This window comes from Sprattus sprattus (assembly GCF_963457725.1).
Source record: "Sprattus sprattus genome assembly, chromosome: 9".
NCBI lineage: Eukaryota > Metazoa > Chordata > Actinopteri > Clupeiformes > Clupeidae > Sprattus > Sprattus sprattus.
The window spans coordinates 30,452,961-30,474,415 of NC_137928.1; the positions used below are offsets into that span (position 1 = coordinate 30,452,961).

The following is a 21,455-nucleotide window of genomic DNA, read 5'->3' on the forward strand; positions in this document are numbered from 1 at the left end:
ATGTGGACGTGGACTTAGTGATCGGATCTCAATGTGGTCTGAGTGATCGGATCTCAATGTGGTCTGAGTGATCGGATCTCAATGTGGACTGAGTGATCGGATCTCAATGTGGTCTGAGTGATCGGATTTCAATGTGGTCTGAGTGATCAGATACTTACACAATGCACCCCTGCCCCTACCTCACCACCATGCATAGCAGTTGGTTCAAGTATTGTTGCGAGGATTTAGCCAGATTGTGGTTTGTGGCATGTTTGCTAGGAAATGTGTTATTAATTCCATGTTTTATCAGGTAGAGGACACTCGTCATTTTAACTGTCAGTAAAGCTTATGTGGAGAATATGGGGGGATCAGGATGAAAGCCCTGAGGACCAAGGTTGAATTGTTTAATTTGACTGATAGTCATAGGTAGGTAGGTTTGCATGTGTGTGTGTGAGAGAGCTGTGGTACCTTATTTATAAGGGGACTCATTTCCCTGGCATTTGGAGCCATTTTGGGGCCTCATTATTGGTGTTTAGCCATGATGTGAGGGAGCTGCTGTAAACCCTTTTGATGAGATGACCAAATAATCTATTAACAGAAGACACTTAACTTCTGGTTCTTTCAACAATAGGACCAGGGCTGTGGAATCATTCATGTGTGCCTGTCTGAGTGCTCTGTTTATGCGTGTTCATTTGTGTATTAATGTGTGGTGTTTATGCATGTGTGTGTGTGTCTGTGTTCATTTTTAAGCGAGTGTCTTTCATCCACAGGCTAAATCTCAGAACAGCTACCTCAACTCGATGGATCTGTCTCAGCTGGACCCTCTCTGCACTGCCAAATACCAATCCTGCAGGGAGGTGGTGTTTCGTGGTCAGTTGGCCCCTGGCCATTACATCATCATCCCCTCCACCTCCAAGAAGCACCAGGAGGGAGAGTTCCTTCTGCGGGTCCTGACTGAAAAGGGCAACGGGGCTGTGTAAGTCTGTGAACAACAGGAATAGATAAGGGCCATGGGGCTGTGTACTGTAAAGGCATTGGCATGGTTATCCAATTCACCTCGTACGACTTCACGAGAGACACGCCCTTTCTAATCTGATGATTGTACGACTCACCTCTACCTGCATGGTTCTACGAGAGGCTGTGGAGATTACCAACGGTTTATTATGATGTTACAAGGCCATTACATCATCAACAACAAACTATAAAATAAGAAATCGTTTGTTTTTATCCCGTGTATTTTCAGTTAATGATCAGAGGCTGTTGTTGTGAAATGAATTAACGACAATGACCTAGCTCGCGGTTATTGCCGAATATTTTCTATTATTATACCACACAAACAGTTCTGCTTTTTTACGTCTACAATTCAGGTTATTTTACAATTTAATCATTTACACTGCATGCTCTGCTAACTCAAACACAAAGAGGCTGTTCGAAAACCAAGAAATGTTTTTATTATTGCTGTAATTAGACAACGTCTCCCTATGCCTTATATGCGGCGAGAGCCACGATAGAGCAAGGAAGAAGGGAGATGTCGGTTTTCCTCCTGCATCGCCGCTGGTGCCCTTCATAGTTTTTTTCATTTTTACAAACTTGTCCCTGATCTTCCTCCAACTCCTAATGCACTCCTGGACCTCCAGCCCCAGGTTCCCAGCGAGCTCTCAGCGATTTTTTAAAAACGGAGGTGCTGTCATATAGGGAACGAAACAGGAAACGTCATTTTAGCCAGGGGTGTCGGAAAGCTCGGATCGGATAGTCGGATCGGATAGTGAGAAAATTCAAGCGGTGCTCCAGAGGCCATCCGACACCCTCGGATGGCTCTCCGAGGTGCTCAAAGGTGTGGTCCCACTTCAAAGAGGGCGTTTAAGGGCGTGCCTCGTGAGATCGGAGAGCATGATCGGATAAGCATGTGGGGGCCTTAAGTCTGTGAACAACAGGAATAGATTAGGGCCATGGGGCTGTGTAAGTCTGTGAACAACACGAATAGATCAGGTCCACAGGGCTGTGTAAGTCTGTGAACAACACGAATAGATCAGGGCCATGGGGCTGTGTAAGTCTGTGAACAACAGGAATAGATCAGGTCCACAGGGCTGTGTAAGTCTGTGAACAACAGGAATAGATCAGGTCCATGGGGCTGTGTAAGTCTGTGAACAACAGGAATAGATTAGGGCCATGGGGCTGTGTAAGTCTGTGAACAACAGGAATAGATTAGGGCCATGGGGCTGTGTAAGTCTGTGAACAACAGGAATAGATCAGGTCCACATGGCTGTGTAAGTATGTGAACAACAGGAATAGATCAGGTCCACAGGGCTGTGTAAGTATGTGAACAACAGGAATAGATCGGGGCCATGGGGCTGTGTAAGTCTGTGAACAACAGGAATAGATTAGGGCCATGGGGCTGTGTAAGTCTGTGAACAACAGGAATAGATCAGGTCCACAGGGCTGTGTAAGTATGTGAACAACAGGAATAGATCAGGGCCATGGGGCTGTGTAAGTCTGTGAACAACAGGAATAGATTAGGGCCATGGGGCTGTGTAAGTCTGTGAACAACAGGAATAGATCAGGTCCATGGGGCTGTGTAAGTCTGTGAACAACAGGAATAGATTAGGGCCATGGGGCTGTGTAAGTCTGTGAACAACAGGAATAGATTAGGGCCATGGGGCTGTGTAAGTCTGTGAACAACAGGAATAGATCAGGTCCACAGGGCTGTGTAAGTATGTGAACAACACGAATAGATCAGGGCCATGGGGCTGTGTAAGTCTGTGAACAACACGAATAGATCAGGGCCATGGGGCTGTGTAAGTCTGTGAACAACACGAATAGATCAGGTCCATGGGGCTGTGTAAGTCTGTGAACAACAGGAATAGATCAGGTCCACAGGGCTGTGTAAGTATGTGAACAACAGGAATAGATCAGGGCCATGGGGCTGTGTAAGTCTGTGAACAACAGGAATAGATCAGGGCCATGGGGCTGTGTAAGTCTCTGAACAACAGGAATAGATCAGGGATGGCTGTACAGATAGTGAGAAATATTTCAGTGAATTAACAGTAACGGTGTCAGATCAAATCATATATTGGGTAAGAGTAAAGGCTTTTGCATGGTTATCCAACTCACCTCATACGACTTCACGAGAGACACGCCCTTTCTAATCGGATGATCGTACGACTCACCTTTACCTGCATGGTTCTACGAGGGGCTGTGGAGATTACCATCGGCTTATTTTGATGTTACAAGGCCATTACATCATCTACAACAACAACAGTAGAACTATCAAATAAGAAATCGTTTGTTTTTATCCCGTGTATTTTCCGTTAATGATCAGAGGCTGTTGTTGTGAAATGAATTACGACAATGACCAAGCTGGCGGTTATTGCCGAATATTTTCTATTATTATACCACACAAACAGTTCTGCTTTTTTACGTCTACAATTCAGGTTCTTTTACAATTTAATCATTTACACTGCATGCTCTGCTAGCTCAAACACAAAGAGGCTGTTCGAAAACCAAGAAATGTTTTTATTATTGCCATATTTAGACGCGTCTCCCTATGCTTTATATGCGGCGAGAGCCAGGATAGAGCAAGGAAGAAGGGAAATGTCGGTTTTCCTCCTGCATCGCCGCTGGTGCCCTTCATAGTTTTTTTTCATTTTTACAAACTTGTCCCTGATCTTCCTCCAACTCCTAATGCACTCCTGGACCTCCAGCCCCAGGCTCCCAGCGATCTCTCAGCGATTTTTTTAAAACGGCGGTGCTGTCATATAGGGAACGAAACCGGAAACGTGATTTTAGCCAGGGGTGTCGGACAGCTCGGATCGGATAGTTGAGAAGATTCGAGCGGTGCTCCAGAGGCCATCCGAGAGGCCATCCGAGATCCATCCGTGCTCAAAGGTGTGGTCCCACTTCAAGGAGGGCGTTTTAGGGCGTGCCTTGTGAGATCGGAGAGCACGGTCGGATAAGCATGCGGACCGCTTTAGGTAGTCACTTGAACTATGTTAAGAGATTCATTCCTGATTTACCCAATGATCAGCTATGTTCCTTTTGTGTGTTCACAGTCCAGTGGAAGTCCCCAGCTCTGAGCCTGTGCCTGCAGAGGTAAACCAAACCCTCTTAATTTTGTTCCATATTTTATGCAACATTAACGCCAATTTTAGATATAAACTAGAACAGTGGTTCTCAACCGGGGGTACGCGTACCCCTGGGGGTACGTGTAGGTAGTCCAGGGGGTACGTGAGATTTTTAAAAGATATATTCCAAATTAGCCTCCATTCAAAAATCCTTTAAAAATAGTTATTATACGGCTATTCAGAATGTTCAGTTGATTTGTATGGGCCATAGCTATGTGGGTTAAATGTCTGCATTCGCAGGTTTGTAGTTCCTTGATTTTCACTGCTGCGAAAAGTTTATATCCGCTGTCATTGGCAACGGCTTTTGTGCTTCTAATTCACATCTTTCATATCAGTAGTAGTCCGGTAATTGAACGTAACGGAAAGTCATTGAAACTTGAAGTCAGAATGCGGGTTGCTGCGCCTTTGCGTGTAGAACTATTTTTTTCTTAGGGAAATCACGGAGGAATGTCTTCTATCGTTTTGGCAACTGACTGTAGCCTATAATAAGCGCGATTTGTTCGCGAAAACATGGAAGCTGAACACACACACAACTGTGCTGCACACAGATATGCGATGGCTCTCTCTCGGAATACTTAACCGGCTGTTGGAATTACGATCTGAGTACACACCTTTCTGAACAAGCACAGATCTCCCCATGCATGCCACACAGACTGGCTTGCAAATATGTGCTATCTGGCAGATATATTTAGCAAATTGAACGAACTGAATATGTATGCAGGGAAAGGACACCAGCATTTTAAACCTGTATGACAAGGTGGGAGGTTTCCTGAAGAAAGCAGAGCTGTGGAGAAGAGCCAGGGGAATTTCACCTGCTTTCCTCAGGTGGATGATTTTCTCTCTAGTGAGGATGCGGACAGAGCTCCTGTCAAGTTGGTCATCGTGGGACATTTGACCAATTTGATTCGAAATTTAAATTTTCGAATGTCTTACTTTCCTGGCATGGAGGAGAAATCTACACAGCTGGATTGGGTGAGAAACCCATTTCTCTTGTCCAAAGCATATGGAAGCAAGCTACCTGTCACTAATCAGGAAAGACTCCTGTAAGTGTAATCTGACTGGCCTCCAGATGAAGTTTGCCAAATCCACACTCAGTTTTGGATGTGTGTGAAGCAGGAGCACCCTGACCTGGGAGAGAAAGCTTTGGAGCAGCTACTACCCTTTTACTCCTTATATTTATGTGAGGCCTCCTTCTCTGCAATGACTGTGATCACAACAAAGCAGAGAAACAGACTGTGTCTGGAGAAGAGCTTGATCACAGCAGTTGCCTTCCTGCCACCAAGACTGACAGGTTTTCAGTGAAGCACAAGCACAAGGTTCTTACTAAAATGTAATTGCAAACGCACTCAGTTAAATGCAACAATGTTCAATGTTCAATATTCAGTGTTGACAGTTTAATAAATAAGAAAATGATGGCATAGCGCTGTGAATTACATATTCTTTTCAATCAAAAATGCTTTGCGCAGGTTAGGGGGTACTTGGCTGAAAAAATATTTCACAGGGGGTACATCACTGAAAAAAGGTTGAGAACCACTGAACTAGAAAATGCATTTCCTGAAGGAAATACCAGTGCATGAAATGCAAAAGTTAAGAAAGGAAGAATAAAAGAAAAAAGAGTGAAGGAAGGAAAGAAGAAAGGAAAGAAGAGTGGAAGAAGGAAAGAAGAAAGGAAAGAAGAGTGGAAAAAGGAAAGAAGAAAAGAAAGAAGAGTGAAAAAAGAAAAGAAGAGTGGGAGAAGGAGAAGGAAAGAAGAAAAGAAAGGGTAAAGAAAGGAAAGAAGAGTGGAAGAAGGAAAGAAGAAAAGAAAGAAGAGTGAAAGAAGGAAAGAGGAGTGGAAGAAGGAAAGAAAAGTGGAAGAAGGAAAGAAGAGTGAAAGAAGAGTGAAGAAAGGAAAGATGGGTGGAAGAAGGAAAGAAGAAAGGAAAGAAGAGTGGAAGAGGGAAAGAAGAGTGGAAGAAGGAAAGAAGAAAGGAAAGAAGAGTGGAAGTAAGAAAGAATAAAGCAAAGAAGAGTGGGAGAAGGAAAGAAGACTGGAAGAAAGAAAGAAGAAAGGAAAGAAGAGTGAACAAGAGTGGCTCTGGATAAGTAAAGAGAGAGTGAAGAGGGAAAATATTGAAAGAAGGAGAGAAAATGGAGTGAAGCACAGAGATGGAGTGAAGCAGAGAGATGGAGTGTGAGAGAAAGTAGAGTGAGAGGGATAAAAAGACAAATGTAGAGAAAAAAAAGTAGAGTATGGAAGGTGTCTCTTAATATTCCTAGTTATACAGTTGAATGGAGAGGGACAGAGAGAAGAGGAGCCTTGGAACATTGGCGCAGGTGTCAGTGAAGCACAGGTGCAAGCCAGTTTAATGACCCTATTATGATGTCATAATGGCCCAATGTAAGTCAATGGGAAAATGTATTTTCGTTTTTCTTTAATATCTTAAAAAGTATAAAGTTTAGAAAAGTGAAAAATACATAGCATAAGTGTCCTTTACAAGACCTACATGAGAACGTTTGAACAAAGTTTCTAAGTTAAGCGGTTCGAGCTGGATTAATCGCAGAAGTTGGTACAAAGAATAACTAGAAAATGCATTTCCTGAAGGAAATACCAGTGCATGAAATGCAAAAGTTAAGAAAGGGAGAATAAAAGAAAGAAAAGTGAAAGAAGAAAGGAAAGAAGGCAAGAAGTGTGGAAGAAAGGAAAGAAGAATGAAGAAAGTAAAGAAGAGTGGAAGAAGGAAAGAAGAAAGGAAATAAGAAAAGACACAAGAGTAAAAGAAGAAAGGAAAGAATGGTGGAAGAAGGAAATAAGAGTGGAAGAAGGAAGGAAGAGTGGAAGAAGGAAAGGAGAAAGGAAAGAAGAGTGAAGAAAGGAAAGAAGAAAGTAAAGAAGAGTGAAGAAAGGAAAGAAGAGTGGAAGAAGGAAAGAAGAGAGGAAAGAAGAGTGGAAGAAGGAAAGAAGAAAGGAAAGAAAAGTGGAAGAAAGAAAGAAGAAAGGAAAGCGTGAACAAGAGTGGCTCTGGATAAAGACAGTAAAGAGGGAGTGAAGAGGGAAAATATTTGAAAAAGGAGAGAAAAAAGAGTGAAGCAGAGAGATGGATTGTGAGAGAAAGTAGACTGAGAGGGATAGAGAGAAAGAAGGAGAGAGAGAAAAAGTAGAGTATGGAAGGTGTCTTAATATTCCTGTAACCGTGCAGGTTGATTGTTTGACCCTTTGATACACAACAATACCAAATCTATTCGTACAAAAGTTTGAGTTTTATTAGTCAAGTCTAAAACAGGAAGCAGTTATCCTATAAAATCGAATCAGGGGGAATCAATACAGAAAGAAACAATTCATCAATGTATCACTAAAACAAGGTGATTGGGCTAGGCGCCGACAGTGAAATTGAATATCTTACGCAGATCTGCCAAGTATGCTGGAGTCGATCTAGACGAACATGTGGTAATATTAAAGTCTGGTGATGGGAATCACACGGTGCAGCGATAAGCAGTGGTTAACACTGGGATCCTTTTTGTGCAAAATACAAATTATTAAACACGGCAATCGTTTGTGCAAAATACAACGTTTCACTCCATTGTGCAAACATGCAAACAGTTCCACACATCAATTGTACATGCTAAAAAACTAGGGCTGGGCAAGTTAATGCGTTAATCTTGCGTTAATTCATCAATTAATTAACGCCGACAATTATTTTATCGCGCGTTAACGCAGGTTTTATTATTTATTTTATTATTGTAAAGGTATGTTGCCAATAGGCTTTTATTTTGACTGCTGAGCAACCGGAAAAGAAAAGAATGGGCTGATAAACAAACCTGCAGAAGCGCATATACTTGAAAAGTTGACCACACGCAAGTTAACACAGATACACGAAAGCCAAACTTCTCGAAATAATGTGGCGATTCATTGCCTGTGCATCACTTCCAGCAAATGTTAACGTCAGTGGGCGTTAACCGGTCAGCTGTTTAGGTAGAATCTATAAGTTCGTTGTCTCTGAATGATGCTAGCAGCAGCTAAGCAGCTGGCTATCCTAGCCTGTCACCCTACTGGATATATCATTAAGATCACATCAGGATGACAAAGAAATCAACTATCTAAAATATGATTTTGAGATTGTTGTGCAATGATATCCCCTGTCCTCCCGGCTCCCGATAGGTTAAGCTAACTAATTTTAACGTGCTAGCTATCGCTAGCTAGCATGGGGAGTTGCCTTTAACTAGCGAGCTACAAACGTCAGAGGGCTATGGCAGAAACAACGTCATAACCAGGCTGGTTAGTTACATTATAGGGAAACCAGCCATCACAACTTTCTGGTGCTTCACCACACTCTAAATATCAATGCCCTGGCAGTGGCAATAAGCTTCAGTTTTGTATTTGTTTTGATAACATTGTTTAAGTTGAGAATTACACAAAGTATTTATTTTATTTAACTGCTACTATATAAAAATGCTGATGTTAAGTGTTTGCACAACACATGTTGTGGTACTTTTGTTCATATGGCAGAACATTTAAAATAAAAGTGCGCTATAGACTACTTTTGAATTGATTATTGGATTGTGTGTATAGAAATGCGATTAATCGCGATTAATCAGGGAAATCATGCGATTAATCGCGATTAAAAATTGTAATCGTTGCCCAGCCCTATAAAAAACACAAACAGCTAAAGACTAAGAGAGTCAATAGTTAGGACCACAACAGACATTACCACATGGAAACAAAGATCACTAAGCATAGGATTGCTAAATTACAAATAACTACACTGCGGGCAGCCAGTAAAAGATTAAACAGACACTTTATCACCTAAAATGATCACCACTCACTACCCTCCGGAGAGACGGGCTCAAAGACCAATCACAGTTCGGTATATAAGTCCAACCCACGGTCTAGCCAACCGGAATCCAGAAAGGGAGTTCGATTGACGGGAGGTGTCGTTCCCTAGTAGGCCAGCAGCTCCGCCCAGTCTGGAGAACGAGGAAGTACAAAAAAGTATCAACAGTAGGCTATCCCCGATCCCAGCCCATTCACTCGGTAGAAGTTTGATGTGTCTACTTTCCTTTGCACAAGGAAGTAGTGTGCGTTGACAAAACTCTCGAGTCACTGTTGACGGCGTCTGCTTCCTCCGGAGCTAGAGAGGTGCAGGAAGAGTATAATCAAAAGCGAGAATGGGGCTTTCACTAAAAGTTTCGTTCACACACACACAAGGCAATAGCGGGGCTACTTTCCTTTATGTCGTGCTGTCCAGTGCGTTGAACGAATCTCGTGGTTGATCGCTCGGGAGTCTGCGAAGAGTGGGTCAATCCGGGTCTCGTCTCCGCACGCAGTCTCTCGTCGTCCGTAGCCAGGTGCGAGCCCCGAGAGGAGATCTCGGTTAGACTTTATGTGGTGACCCAGCCAATCCTGTTGGTTGTTCATCAGCCCATATATAGGGAACACCTGTGGAGGAAACGTCGCACAAGCACACACAAACAAATGCACAGATAGGGCTAGGGTGTCCCGCCCCCACACATATGTTGAATGTGCATTTGCCCCGTTACATTCCTAGTTATACAGTTGAATGGAGAGGGACAGAGAGAAAAGGAGCCTTGGAACGTTGGCGCAGGTGTCAGTGAAGCACAGGTGCAAGCCAGTTTAATGACCCTATTATGATGTCATAATGGCCCAATCTAAGTCAATGGGAAAATTTAGATTTGTTTTTCTTTAATATCTTAAAAAGTATAAAGTTCAGAAATATATAGCATAAGTGTCCTTTACAAGACCTACGCAGCAAAGTTTGAACGAAGTTTCTAAGTTAAGCAGTTGGAGCTGAATTAATCGCAGAAGTTCGGTAAACGGAATAATAACTAGAAAATGCATTTCCTGAAGGAAATACCAGTGCATGGAATGCAAAAGTTAAGAAAGGAAGAAGAGTGAAAGAAGGAAAGAAGAAAGGAAAGAAGAGTAAAAGAAGGAAAGAAGTGTGGAAGAAAGGAAAGAAGAGTGAAGAAAGTAAAGAAGAGTGGAAGAAGGAAAGAAGAAAAGAAAGAAGAGTGAAGAAAGTAAAGAAGAGTGGAATAAGGAAAGAAGAAAAGAAAGAAGAATGAGGAAGGGAAAGAATAGTGGAAGAAGGAAAGAAGAAAAGAAAGAAGAGTAAAAGAAGGAAAGAAGAGTGGAAGAAGGAAGGAAGAGTGGAAGAAGGAAAGAAGAAAGGAAAGAAGAGTGAATAAAGGAAAGAAGAGTGGAAGAAGGAAAGAAGAGTGGAAGAAAGAAAGAAGAAAGTAAGAAGAGTGAACAAGAGTGGCTCTGGATAAAGCCAGATAATAAAGATAACTGGATAAAGAGAGAGTGAAGAGGGAAAATATTGAAAGAAGGAGAAAAAAAGAGTGAAGCAGAGAGATGGAGTGTGAGAGAAAGTAGAGGGAAAGGGATAGAGAGAAAGAAGGAGAGAGAAAAAAGTAGAGTATGGAAGGTGTCTCTTAATATTCCTAGTTATACAGTTGAATGGAGAGGGACAGAGAGAAGAGGAGCCTTGGAACCTTGGTGCAGGTGTCAGTGAAGCACAGGTGCAAGCCAGTTTAATGACCCAATGTAAGTCAATGGGAACATTTATATTCGTTTTTCTTTAATATCTTAAAAAGTGTAAAGTTTAGAAAAGTGAAAAATACATAGCATAAGTGTCCTTTACAAGACCTACGCAACAAAGTTTGAACAAAGTTTCTAAGTTAAGCGGTTCGAGCTGAATTAATCGCAGAAAAAGGTAACAAGAAGAAGAAGAAGAAGAAGAAGAAGAAGAAGAAGCCTAGGAAAAACAATACAGGGCATTTCATGCACTGTAATAATAAGAAAAAGCCTAGGAATAACAATACAGGGCATTTCATGCACTGTAATAAGAAGTATAAGAAGCCTAGGAATAACAATACAGGGCATGTCATGCACTGTAATGACATGCATACATTGCAAGCCTACTCTGCAGGTAGGCTGTTAACTTCAGAGCTGACGCTTGGAATAAAGTAAAAACCACGGAAACTGTTGTCGTCCCTGATCCCCAGTAGATCCATAGCACCAGGTCTCAAGATTGAGAAACTGACCAACTCAACTACCAGATAAGAGGGTAGACTCAAGTGCAGAAAGCTAAATCCAGTTAGTGTACTTTATTCCAGGCAGAAAGTCATAACATCTAAATGCTCAAAAGATGGCAGAATCCAACAAAAGGAACTAAATCTAAAATGGTTAGTTCCACAAGAGATGACTGGAACAATACCTTTACACAGTTCAGGTCCATAAAGCCAGAAAAAAAGCTCTTCAAGACCAGTCCAACCAGTGAGGAATTCAGAGGAAGAGGCAGAGGCAGAGACAGACTCCCAACACCACTGCTAAGACTAAGTACAGAACGGGGCAGGAAACTGGGTTTAAATACACATCGACAATTATAAAATCAAGACACAGGACACTACAATGAGACACAGGGGAGGTTGATAACACAAGGGTGAGGTCATCACAGATCACAAAAAAATACCTGAAGGCTGATGATGACCAAAGGTGGCCACGAGAGGTCACCAAAGTTCACAACCATAACATAGACAAAGAGTAGGTCATATCTAGGGTTAGGGTTAACCCAAAGGTTATTGTACTCTCAGTACATTATAATCATACTGATTGTAAACTTAAGTGTACGTTATTAATAAGTGATGTTAGTGATGTATGACATAGCTGTTTTGCCCCTGTTCCCAGGTCAGTTCTCCCTCCCTGTCAGTGCTTCCCTCTCTCAGTGCCATGCGCCAGCTCTTTAAGAAGCACTGCAACAAGGTGAGCCAAACACAAACACAAACACAGCTCTTTAAGAAGCACTGCAACAAGGTGAGCCAAACACAACTCCTTTTCATTGGGTCTCAGAACGGTGGGTATACATCTCTATTTTGCTGTCCATGATGCAATTACAAAAAAGTCAAATGAATTAGAATCAACCTAACAAATGTACACTTTGAGGTAAACCAATAGATGTCATATCAGCTTTCTGAAAAGGCCAGTTTATAATATTATGGGGAAGGCTGTTCCAGTTCTGAGACCCAAACAGCATAGTTTTGAATTGTCACCCTTAACTTTTAGTTTGGAATCTTGAACAACCTGCAGACCTTTACAAAATGGTCCATATAAATATATTGTGTATATAAGATTGATAATGTGATGATTATAGATCAATTGATCACTTGATTGATATTTTATACTTTACTCTTACATTTTCTATTATGACTTACGTCTTTCAGCTACAAGACTGCTAAATAATGTTGTAACATTTGACTACAAAAAGTATGCACATGTTCTTATAACCTTTATATGCAGCTTAACGGTGCAAACCCATGACAGCGACGCAATCAAATTCCATCGCTTTGAGTGGGCGTGGTGTAGCGTGTGGAAATAGCATACAGTCCTACAATTTTCAAACCGTCAAAGACGACACCAAACAATCTCATTGGCCGCTGCCGGAAAAAATCACTCCTCATTTGCATAAGTTTCAACATGTTCGAATTTTCATCGTCGCGTCGCCCAGATCGCTGGTCTACGTCACAATGGATTGGCTCCCGTTGAAATGCATTGGGTTTAGAAACCGCGTCGCTCATAACGGTGGCATGGGTTTGCACCGTAAGGCTGATTTAGGCTCGTTTTAGACACAGGGCCATAAGCACGTAATTTACACAAGGGACTTGTTTTAGACAAGTTTTGATTTACGGTTCCTTAAGGTTACCTAAGGATTGTGCGTGTTGCAAAGCAAATTGACGCCAGAACTGTAGATTTATTTTGAGTGAAGTAAGCGTATTTATTGCAGCAGGACAAAGGAAAAAAAATTACCGGAACATGAAAGTGTAGTGGGCGAAAGGCTTGATGTTATGAATACATGTGTTACACAAAATACAAAGGTTGGCAATTCAGTACCAGTGGCGAAAAAAAACAGTGGCGACAGATCACATGATGCAAAAGTTCGTTTATTGACACATCTTTGAATGACTGCGACAGGCTTTAAAACGATGTGTTTGTGAGTTACATTATTCAAAGATGAGAGGTAAACGGCGAGAGAATCTCATCACATGAGTGTATCATGCCAATGCTTGTAAATACAATGGTGCTGGCCACGGCACGGTAACGGCACGTTAATGTTAACTTTTGCATATGAGCAGACCGGGCTCATTCTATCAAACTCGCGGGTGCAATAGATTGATTCACTTCAATATGAACTCAATGAATGATGTCACCACGACTCACAAGTGGTGGAAAATGAATATGAAAGTATTTGTTCGTGAATTAGCACATTCTCTCCAAACAATCGCGGGTGAGAATGGGATATTCTCTCCATAAATTTGCGGTCATTTGAGCGTCCTTAAAAGTGTTTAAAGAGGATTTGTAAAGGAGTTCATGTCTTTGGACCTCTTCTGTTATGTTCATAATCCATAAGAAAAGGCTTGTGAGACGGTCTGCAGGGTATTCATGATTAAAAAAAATTCTGGGTCTAAAAAAGACTGTAGTATGCTATAAAAACGGAAACGTGAGACTCTGTGAAAGGCTGTGGTTAGCTGGCCAATCACAGTCTTTGCGAGCTGCGTATGGCCGGAGTGTTTTAGTCGCATAGTCAGAAATTTTGGGCGACGCACTTAAGCACGTAAGGGGGGGGTATTTTACTGCGCAAGGAGGGGGTTGTGTATCTTACGTGCTTACGCGTTACGTCTAAAACAGAGCATATATCACACTTTAGTCAGTCGTCATTGTAGTCTGGAACTGTTCGGTTAGTGAGCACCAGTGAGCATCAGTCAGAAGTATATTAGAAGTGACTGGATCAGTTAGACGCTCAGGTAACACATGTGGACATCATCACACAGTGCAGAGCAGTTAAGTAGAGACAGAAAGGAAATCAAAGTGGCCAAAGCCAGTACAGAGTTGAAGCCTGACCAAACCCAGTACAGAGTTGATACCTAACCCAACCCAGTACAGAGTTGAGGCCTGACCAAAGCCAGTACGGAGTTGAGGCCTGACCTTCTGCTCTACAACTTCACCCATATGTGTTCTGCATTAGAATGTGTCAATCCTTTGTTCCTGTGTGATCTGTACATTTTAACCCTAATTTGCAGGCTAGTGTAAACAAGAGCTGATGGGGTGCCTTTTTGATGTACCTGGCACCATACTGAAGCTTTGAACTTTCCTCTAGGAGGGACAGTGTCGACCTGCTGAATTGCTCAGCTTGCTGACAGAGGCCATCAGTGGAGGAGGTAAGTGAGATCTAGTAGGCCGGAACAAATACTAGCCTGGTTGATAATATACCAGAATACTAGCCTGGTTGTAAATGATTCAGGAGCTATTCTTACTGGGTTAAGGTTAGAGGAAGTGTGGTTAACAATGCTTCTGTGCTGCTCTCTCTTCCTGTTTCCTCTTGTGGTGCCCGGATGGCATCTTCAGCCCTCGCAGGGAGTGAACAGAAGCTGTGTCTTGAACACTGCAAGAGTTTTGTGGTTCTAATGGATGTATCCTTCCTCTGCTTCAGCTCTCAGAAAGAGAGCAGAAGAATCAGTTTGGCTCCACAGATATCCAGCTCCAGTTTCTCTGTCATTCAAATACAATAAAAAAGCACTTTGAAAAGTTAGAATTCACTTTGATGAAATGAGCCTTTTTCACAATGTCAAGGCATATCAATATAGTAAAATGACTACTAAAATATTACCCATGTGCAAATTGCTAATTATTAGTGCTTACATAAAGTGTGGGGCATAACTGAGCATCATCAGTCATATGCTAAGCTATTGTGCTTATTTCCCATGAACCTTTAGCATAGACTTTAGTATAGACCTTCTCCCTGTGTTAACCTTTAGTACTTTGCTATGGACCTCCTTCAGTGGTCTAGGGATGTTCAACCATTTTGAACAAGGAAAGCAGTCAAGAATTAGGTGGTGTGTTTATCAAAAACAGGTACATGTTTCAAAATGGTGGAGGTACCCATGTTTCCTTAGTTTTCTGAACAACAAAAGAGACAGGGATTGGCTCAGCTTGACTGGCTGGAGATTCAGGCTCTGTGGGATAAATTCAGGAAGTGGACGGTAAGCCCCTCAACCCGCTGCACCTAGAAATGTTTGACAGTTTATGAGCTGGTCAAATGCGCTTCCCAAGTGTGTGTGAACGTGTCCCAGCTGTTCCAGGTTTTGCACTCCTCTTTTGTTTTGCAGCACATCTTCATGAAATACGACTACAACAAATCTTATTCTCTAGAGTACAAAGAAATCAAACATGCACTCAGGAAAGCAGGTAGGAAACAGAATGTATTCATACAATTCACCACTAGAAGGCAGCATTGGGAAATGAATTGCATGAATTGCATGTTGATCTGTGCTTGTCTACTTTGGCCTAGGCGTTCAGGTGGATTCGTTCATCATGCAGCTGATTGGTCAGCGCTACACAGAGCCAGATATGACTGTGAGCTACCCTGGCTTCCTGTACCTGATGATGAAACTGGAGAGCATGATCCGTAAGAGGAAGAGGAGTGACTTGGGATGATGATGAGAAGGAGAAGGGGAGGGAGAAGGGGAGGGAGAAGGGGAGGGAAAGGGGAGGTGTCACGACTACTATTCTACTAAAGGAGTTTTAGTGTCTTCATGGTTTACACCACTGTGGATGTATAACAACGTATGTATTAATATGGTAAGGTGAATAAATGGCAGGTGTGTATGTATGTATTTATTAGTGTGTTGGTTTAAATATTCCCCAGATAAATTTCAAGCCTATGACATGATGGGAATGGGAATGATATCGATCAATGCAAGACAGGTAAAAAGAATGTAGATGGATTCAGCTGTCAGTACAACTAATTACTATCCAGCTGAACTATTTCTGAGTTACAAAATGTGAGACTATAGCAAGATTTATCATGGTTTCTTTCTGGGTTGCAGTGGCTTCATATGACTCTCTACAACTGAGCCTCCAGGCTGGAAAAGGATGCATGCAGGCCTGGGAGCAGTGGACTGTGGAACAACCCAGTGCTGATCCAGCCTCAGCATCCTGAGCAGCATCTTTCAAAACCGACTATCCTCTTCTATTTCAAAGTCATTTGATAGAATCTTCTCCAGGGCATGGGTTATTCAGATACTGCATGTGCTCTTGTTTTTTAACAACCATTCTGTGTGTTGCTATTGAGAGTTTTCATTAAAGTGAGTCAAAACTTGAGAGGTCATTTTCCGCTTTCTTAAAGTAAGAATTTGCCATGTGCTACATTGTTCGGTGCAGACAGTGTGCAAACATTTTTAGAGTTTACAGACACGCCACCATTACATAGTGGCTAGATCACTTTCTGTTTGTAAGTTACTATTTATTTGTGAGTTTATGTGGAGTCAAATGCAAATTAAGACAGATGTTGCATCAAATGCTGGAAATGAATCCATGTATGGATGGGCTGTCTTCAATTCTGCAGATTATTTGAAAGTCATCTGGATAGGCAAGTGAGCTTAAACTAATTTAACATTGAAACAGTTTGGGCAGTGATGGCAATCAGTTATAAAAATGGCATGGCTTAAGCTATGAGAGATGATGGAGCTGTCCTTCAACCAAAAGGCTTGCACTGAGGGGGAGTGGAGATAAAAGTGGTTCTGTGGCCACAGAATTCAAGGACTGGGAGCGGATTTGGAGTATTTCTCTGGAATGCTCGGCCGCTGTATGATGGTAATCGACATAGACGCACGGTTTAAGAGTGACCTACTTAAATGTAGCACCCGTTTGGTCACGTTATCCAGAGCTGAGCATGATTTTTTAATGTCATATAGAAACCGTTTTCAAAGTCGACTGTTCCAGATGGTAGCTTTAAATAACCGAGCCATTCAACTCGAATCTGATAAAATATCGATTGCGATCACCACTCGACTTCATCATGTGAGCATGACGACAGCTTCTGAGGGGTCAACTGGACAATGGGGCTCACAGTTGAATCATTCATGATGGAGTAGTTTCTCATGAATAATCAACAAGACACGAGTCATGAGTTCCGTTGGTTATTCGGCTCCTTGCAAATTAAAAGGAGCCCAAATTAATCTAGGCCTAAATGTAGGCTATCACGACAGTTTATTATTTCTCTCTTTCTGGTCTGAAGTTACACCAAGCCTTGTCAGTACTGGGGAAATGTTATCATCGTGTGCTCTTAGATAGGCTACACTTGAACCAGTAACCCACTCTAGTATCAGCTAGTGTTTTTCCAAGTGAAAATCGCGAACAAAAGCCCAATATTTAAATAGAAAATGTTTGGCATTTTTCCTCGGCTGACATATGATTGGGCAGTCTGCAGAGGGACTGCGTCTGCTCGTTTCGGGGCGGGACTTTGTAGCAACACCTCATTAATATCAATCTTTGCATATTCATGATTGCGTAGGGCCTACCTTTGCGATTCTGTGGGAGCGGCGCGACTCGGGCGTTTACACCATTTTTACTCGGGTGGAGAGACATTCTGAGCGGGTAGGCAATAGTGTCAGACAAGGCTACGCGCCGGATATTCCTGATCGAACGATACAGGCTAAGCACACATAGTTTCGTCGACTAGGTTGAATCCGTTTGCTTTTGCAGTTGAGGTTAAAGATTCAGACTCAGGTCGTGCTGACATGGTAGATTATCACGCCACAAATAATCAAACACAAGAATATTCTTCAGGCGGCATATATATGGAGCAGGAAAATGACTGGGATCGAGACTTGCTTCTCGATCCGGCCTGGGAGAAACAGCAGAGAAAGGTAAGAGATTGTCTGGTACAGGGGTTGGGAGAGGCCGGGGACTGTTGCGGGCCTTCATTTTGCTTTAACACTGATTAACATTCTATTGGAAATGCTATTTGACGTCTTCTTTACGGTTTTATTCTAATAGACTATCCCTCGGGTTCGAGTCGATTTCACAATGAGTGTGATTCAAACACTAACTTTTTGTCCGACGGGTTGTTAGTCTTACCACACGCCATAAAATAATAGGCCAGTTTTTTCAGTTGTCTGTGTTTTATCAGTCCTTACATTTTTGATTTTGTATCATTGTTTGTATTGGACGTGGTAGCTTCGCGATATCGATATGGCCTACACCCAATCACAAAGTTACCAAAATAGCTTGCGAAATGGTGTAGTCAACGTTTATCAGAGGGTCTGGAACCAGTCAGATAAGAATAGGGTTATGCTCCCTTTTTGTAAAGGATTGTAATGTTGAAGCCGTTTGCTCTTGCTTCAGTCTCGATAAAACATGTTTACACACGATGTAGCATAGTTTAGTCGCAACCTTGCTCCAGGAATTGTGCACAAGTAATCTGGTAGAGTGTAGGGTGTGTAGTGCCTAGGAACAAAACTCATTTGCATTCTTTTCGCTCGAGTGACAACAAACCGCGCATACAGGCGATAGGTTTTGATAGAACAGAACATTTGGACCCGTCAGTCCTCATAACTGGCATGATTAATGTTGTTTATAACGATGCGCGTGGAGGCCGTTCGACTTATAGGTACGCAGTGAAGCGCGGCTTTTTACGCCGAGGGTCAAAGTTTTGTTACTTGTTACAGTTAAGTTAAATCATTAACCACAGCAAGCCGCAAACATGTGTAGGGTAGCCTGGCGATGTCGCTTGAAACCCACGTAGACTAGGCCCGCTTATAGGCTATTACTGCGCTTGTCCTCCGTCAACATGCTCTAGATTGGTTCAGACTTTTTGGGCTTCAGTGGGAGGCGTGACTTATCCATAATCACGGACATTAGTTCGGAACACTCGGGCGGAGGTGGGAGCACCAAGGGCACATTCCTGTGGCTATTTACCCCCGCTGCGCCGGTTATTGCACAAGTTAATTAACCCTTTTTGCCTAGCTGTCCTCCGTCAGTGCGTGTAGGCCATGTTCATATGCAGAAAGGAATTAGGCCTCCATATGCAGGAGTAGTCGCATAGAGAGAGACAACAATATGTACATTTCATAAAGTCTTCACAACCTGAGAACTCCCGGGGATTCTTGTAGCCTAATGAGGCCTATGGCCTAGTTTAAAGCAATACAAAGGTTGCATTTTAGTCTTTGAGAATCAGATATCTTTTCTTTTGAAGCCCAAGTTCTTTTAAAATAAGGTGCTTTGGGGGAAATGCCTGGCTTATTTTAATTGAATAGATATATATATATATAAAAAAAAAAACTGCTATTAGACTATCTCTCGGACCATTGAAGTTTACAGGATATGTTCTTGTGTGGGAAACGTGTCATTAAAAGGAACTAGGGGTGCAACGGATCAAAAAACTCACGGTTCGGATCGCTCCTCGGATCAGAGTCACGGATCGGATCATTTTTCGGATCAGCAAAAAAAATAAATAAATAAATAGACAAGACAAATACACATGTTTTGTCTTTTTGTTTATGAGCGGTTGTTGAGCCGCTTTCGGTTTCACTCCTGTCAGTGAAACACCGGGGTGATGTCGCTGTAATTGCGTGGCCATGCTCGATGTGTTTCCACTGTTGTATGGCTTTCTTGTGCCACAGTGCCTACACACCGTCACGGTTTTATCCACCAACCTCTTTCCTTCTGCATTCAATTTGACAGGGAAGCCAAAATGCTCCCAAACAGGGGATTTAAATGTGGGGCGTTCAAGTTCTTCTGTTCCTCCGCTCGCCATGACCACGCTGTGTTGCAGGTTTTTCTTTATGTTAGCAATCGCTATGTCAGCTACGTGTTACGTCTGTGTGGTAACCTAGGCGACAGGTTTGTGTGGCAGCGCGAGTATATGGAAAGAGGCAGCAGTTATCGTTACAGTAGTCACAGAAGTCTAGCCTACTTTTATTTTCCATGCCCACTGTTCTACATGTTGTACGCTGAGGACAATAAATCACAACGAGCCATAGGACTGTTTGCTTATTGAAAAGGGAACTGTTGCAGACTTTTACCCAGAGCGTGTTAAGTAGCTCTGTCCCTGGAACTAGCAGGAATGGTTACGGCTGTGTGTGGACTGAACATGCGCACAATTATTTTTTTTCATAAATCAATCCGCGGATCATGCGTGTGCCGAACCGAAATAGATGATCCAGTGTCAGAGAATGATACGTTCATGCCCATCCTCCAACTCGTTCCTTTCGTTTACTTGGCTTTTTTATATTTGTTTGTAGCAGACTTATTTAATTGCCTCACGCAACTGTGGAGCATCCTAGGGGAGGGCTGTAGCCCAAAGGGGTGAACTAGGCTACCGTTGCCAGGGTAGCCGTCTGAGTTTAGCTTCAACGAATTTGTGGGATAACGTTGTTTTTTTTAAGTTTGGGCCAATCCGCAACGAGAACTGCCAGTCCACTGAGCCTTTCCACTGCTAAAGTCAAATTATGGTTGGTGCTTTGGTCACTTGATTGGTTGGTGCTTCTGTCACTTGCCAGATAATTTGCGGCACAATTGAATGAAAAACAGCTTCACTGAGCCGCGTCATTTAATGCTACTACAGGATCCGAGCCTTACTGTTTTCGTTACAGTGACTCACTAGTGCCTCTTGAGGTAATATAAAAGAGGACAGGCCAGGGCTAACTGGTTAGCATGCTAACTTTAGTGGATGTCTTGGCCACAGAGACAAAACTGTCAAAACTGTTATTCTTCACATTCTGTTGTTATTTGTAGTGAATTTTTGAATGTTTCAAACTAGGGATGCAAATGATTAATCGACTTTAGATTAATTGTCGATCAAGAGGTTGCTCGATCAAAATGTATTAATCACGATTAATCGCTAGAGGGCGCTAGCGCGAGAGACCGGTTGAAAACAAATGGTCTCTGTGTAATGCGGTATTGAAATACAATAGTTCCACTAGCTCACTCAGTTATCATTTGATTTTGAACACCGTGCATGCTTCTGTCCTGCATGGCACCACCAGTTCACCTGGTCAACCTAAAATCACAGCTACACTGTATTATACCTTCTCTCGCTTACTGCCGCGAGTTAGGCTTATAGTCTTAACTCAGGTTAGCTATTAGCTCGTTAGCGGGCTAGCTCACTGAGACTTCATAGAGTTAGCTACCTAGCTCGTTAGCGGGCTAGCTCACCTTGCTATGAATGTGAATATCTCTGTCTACTCCCGCGCTAACGTGTGCCCGCGAGTTTGGCTCATGAGAGTAAGTAAGTAAGTAAGAGTTGAGTTGGCTATTTAGCTTGATATCGGACTAGCTCACTCAGGCTTAATGATTAGATACCTAGCTCGTTAGCGGGCTAGCTTACCTTTGCCTGATGGCTTGTCATTAAGAATGTAACTACTCTATCCCTCACTACCGTGAGCGCGAGTTAAACTTCAGAGAGTTGTGTTAGCTATTTAGCTTGTAATAGCCTAGATGCAGTTTCTTCATAATCTATAGGCTCAATAATATTCTGTTTGGCTCTATTTAATTTCTTCTATTCTTTTTTTTTATGT

The 21,455-nt window shown here is 42.4% G+C and overlaps 2 protein-coding genes across 2 annotated transcripts in view; both read left to right on the forward strand.

The window, feature by feature from the left end:
• Window positions 1-16,010, forward strand: part of LOC308369861 (calpain-1 catalytic subunit) — a gene marked incomplete at both ends in the record, with an annotated part of 34,065 nt that extends 18,055 nt beyond the window's left edge. The window contains 10 exons of the mRNA XM_080844407.1: window positions 750-955; window positions 4,029-4,068; window positions 11,791-11,865; window positions 14,255-14,315; window positions 14,503-14,567; window positions 15,069-15,137; window positions 15,264-15,342; window positions 15,446-15,562; window positions 15,803-15,861; window positions 15,984-16,010. Coding sequence (XP_080700533.1) covers window positions 750-955; window positions 4,029-4,068; window positions 11,791-11,865; window positions 14,255-14,315; window positions 14,503-14,567; window positions 15,069-15,137; window positions 15,264-15,342; window positions 15,446-15,562; window positions 15,803-15,861; window positions 15,984-16,010 — 798 coding nt within the window. The remainder of the gene's footprint in view (window positions 1-749; window positions 956-4,028; window positions 4,069-11,790; window positions 11,866-14,254; window positions 14,316-14,502; window positions 14,568-15,068; window positions 15,138-15,263; window positions 15,343-15,445; window positions 15,563-15,802; window positions 15,862-15,983) is intronic.
• A 1,494-nt stretch (window positions 16,011-17,504) lies between these two features.
• The window catches only part of actn4 (actinin, alpha 4), a 38,721-nt gene continuing 34,770 nt past the window's right edge, over window positions 17,505-21,455 (forward strand). Inside the window, 1 exon segment of the mRNA XM_080844921.1 lies at window positions 17,505-17,804. Coding sequence (XP_080701047.1) covers window positions 17,676-17,804 — 129 coding nt within the window. The 5' untranslated portion in view covers window positions 17,505-17,675.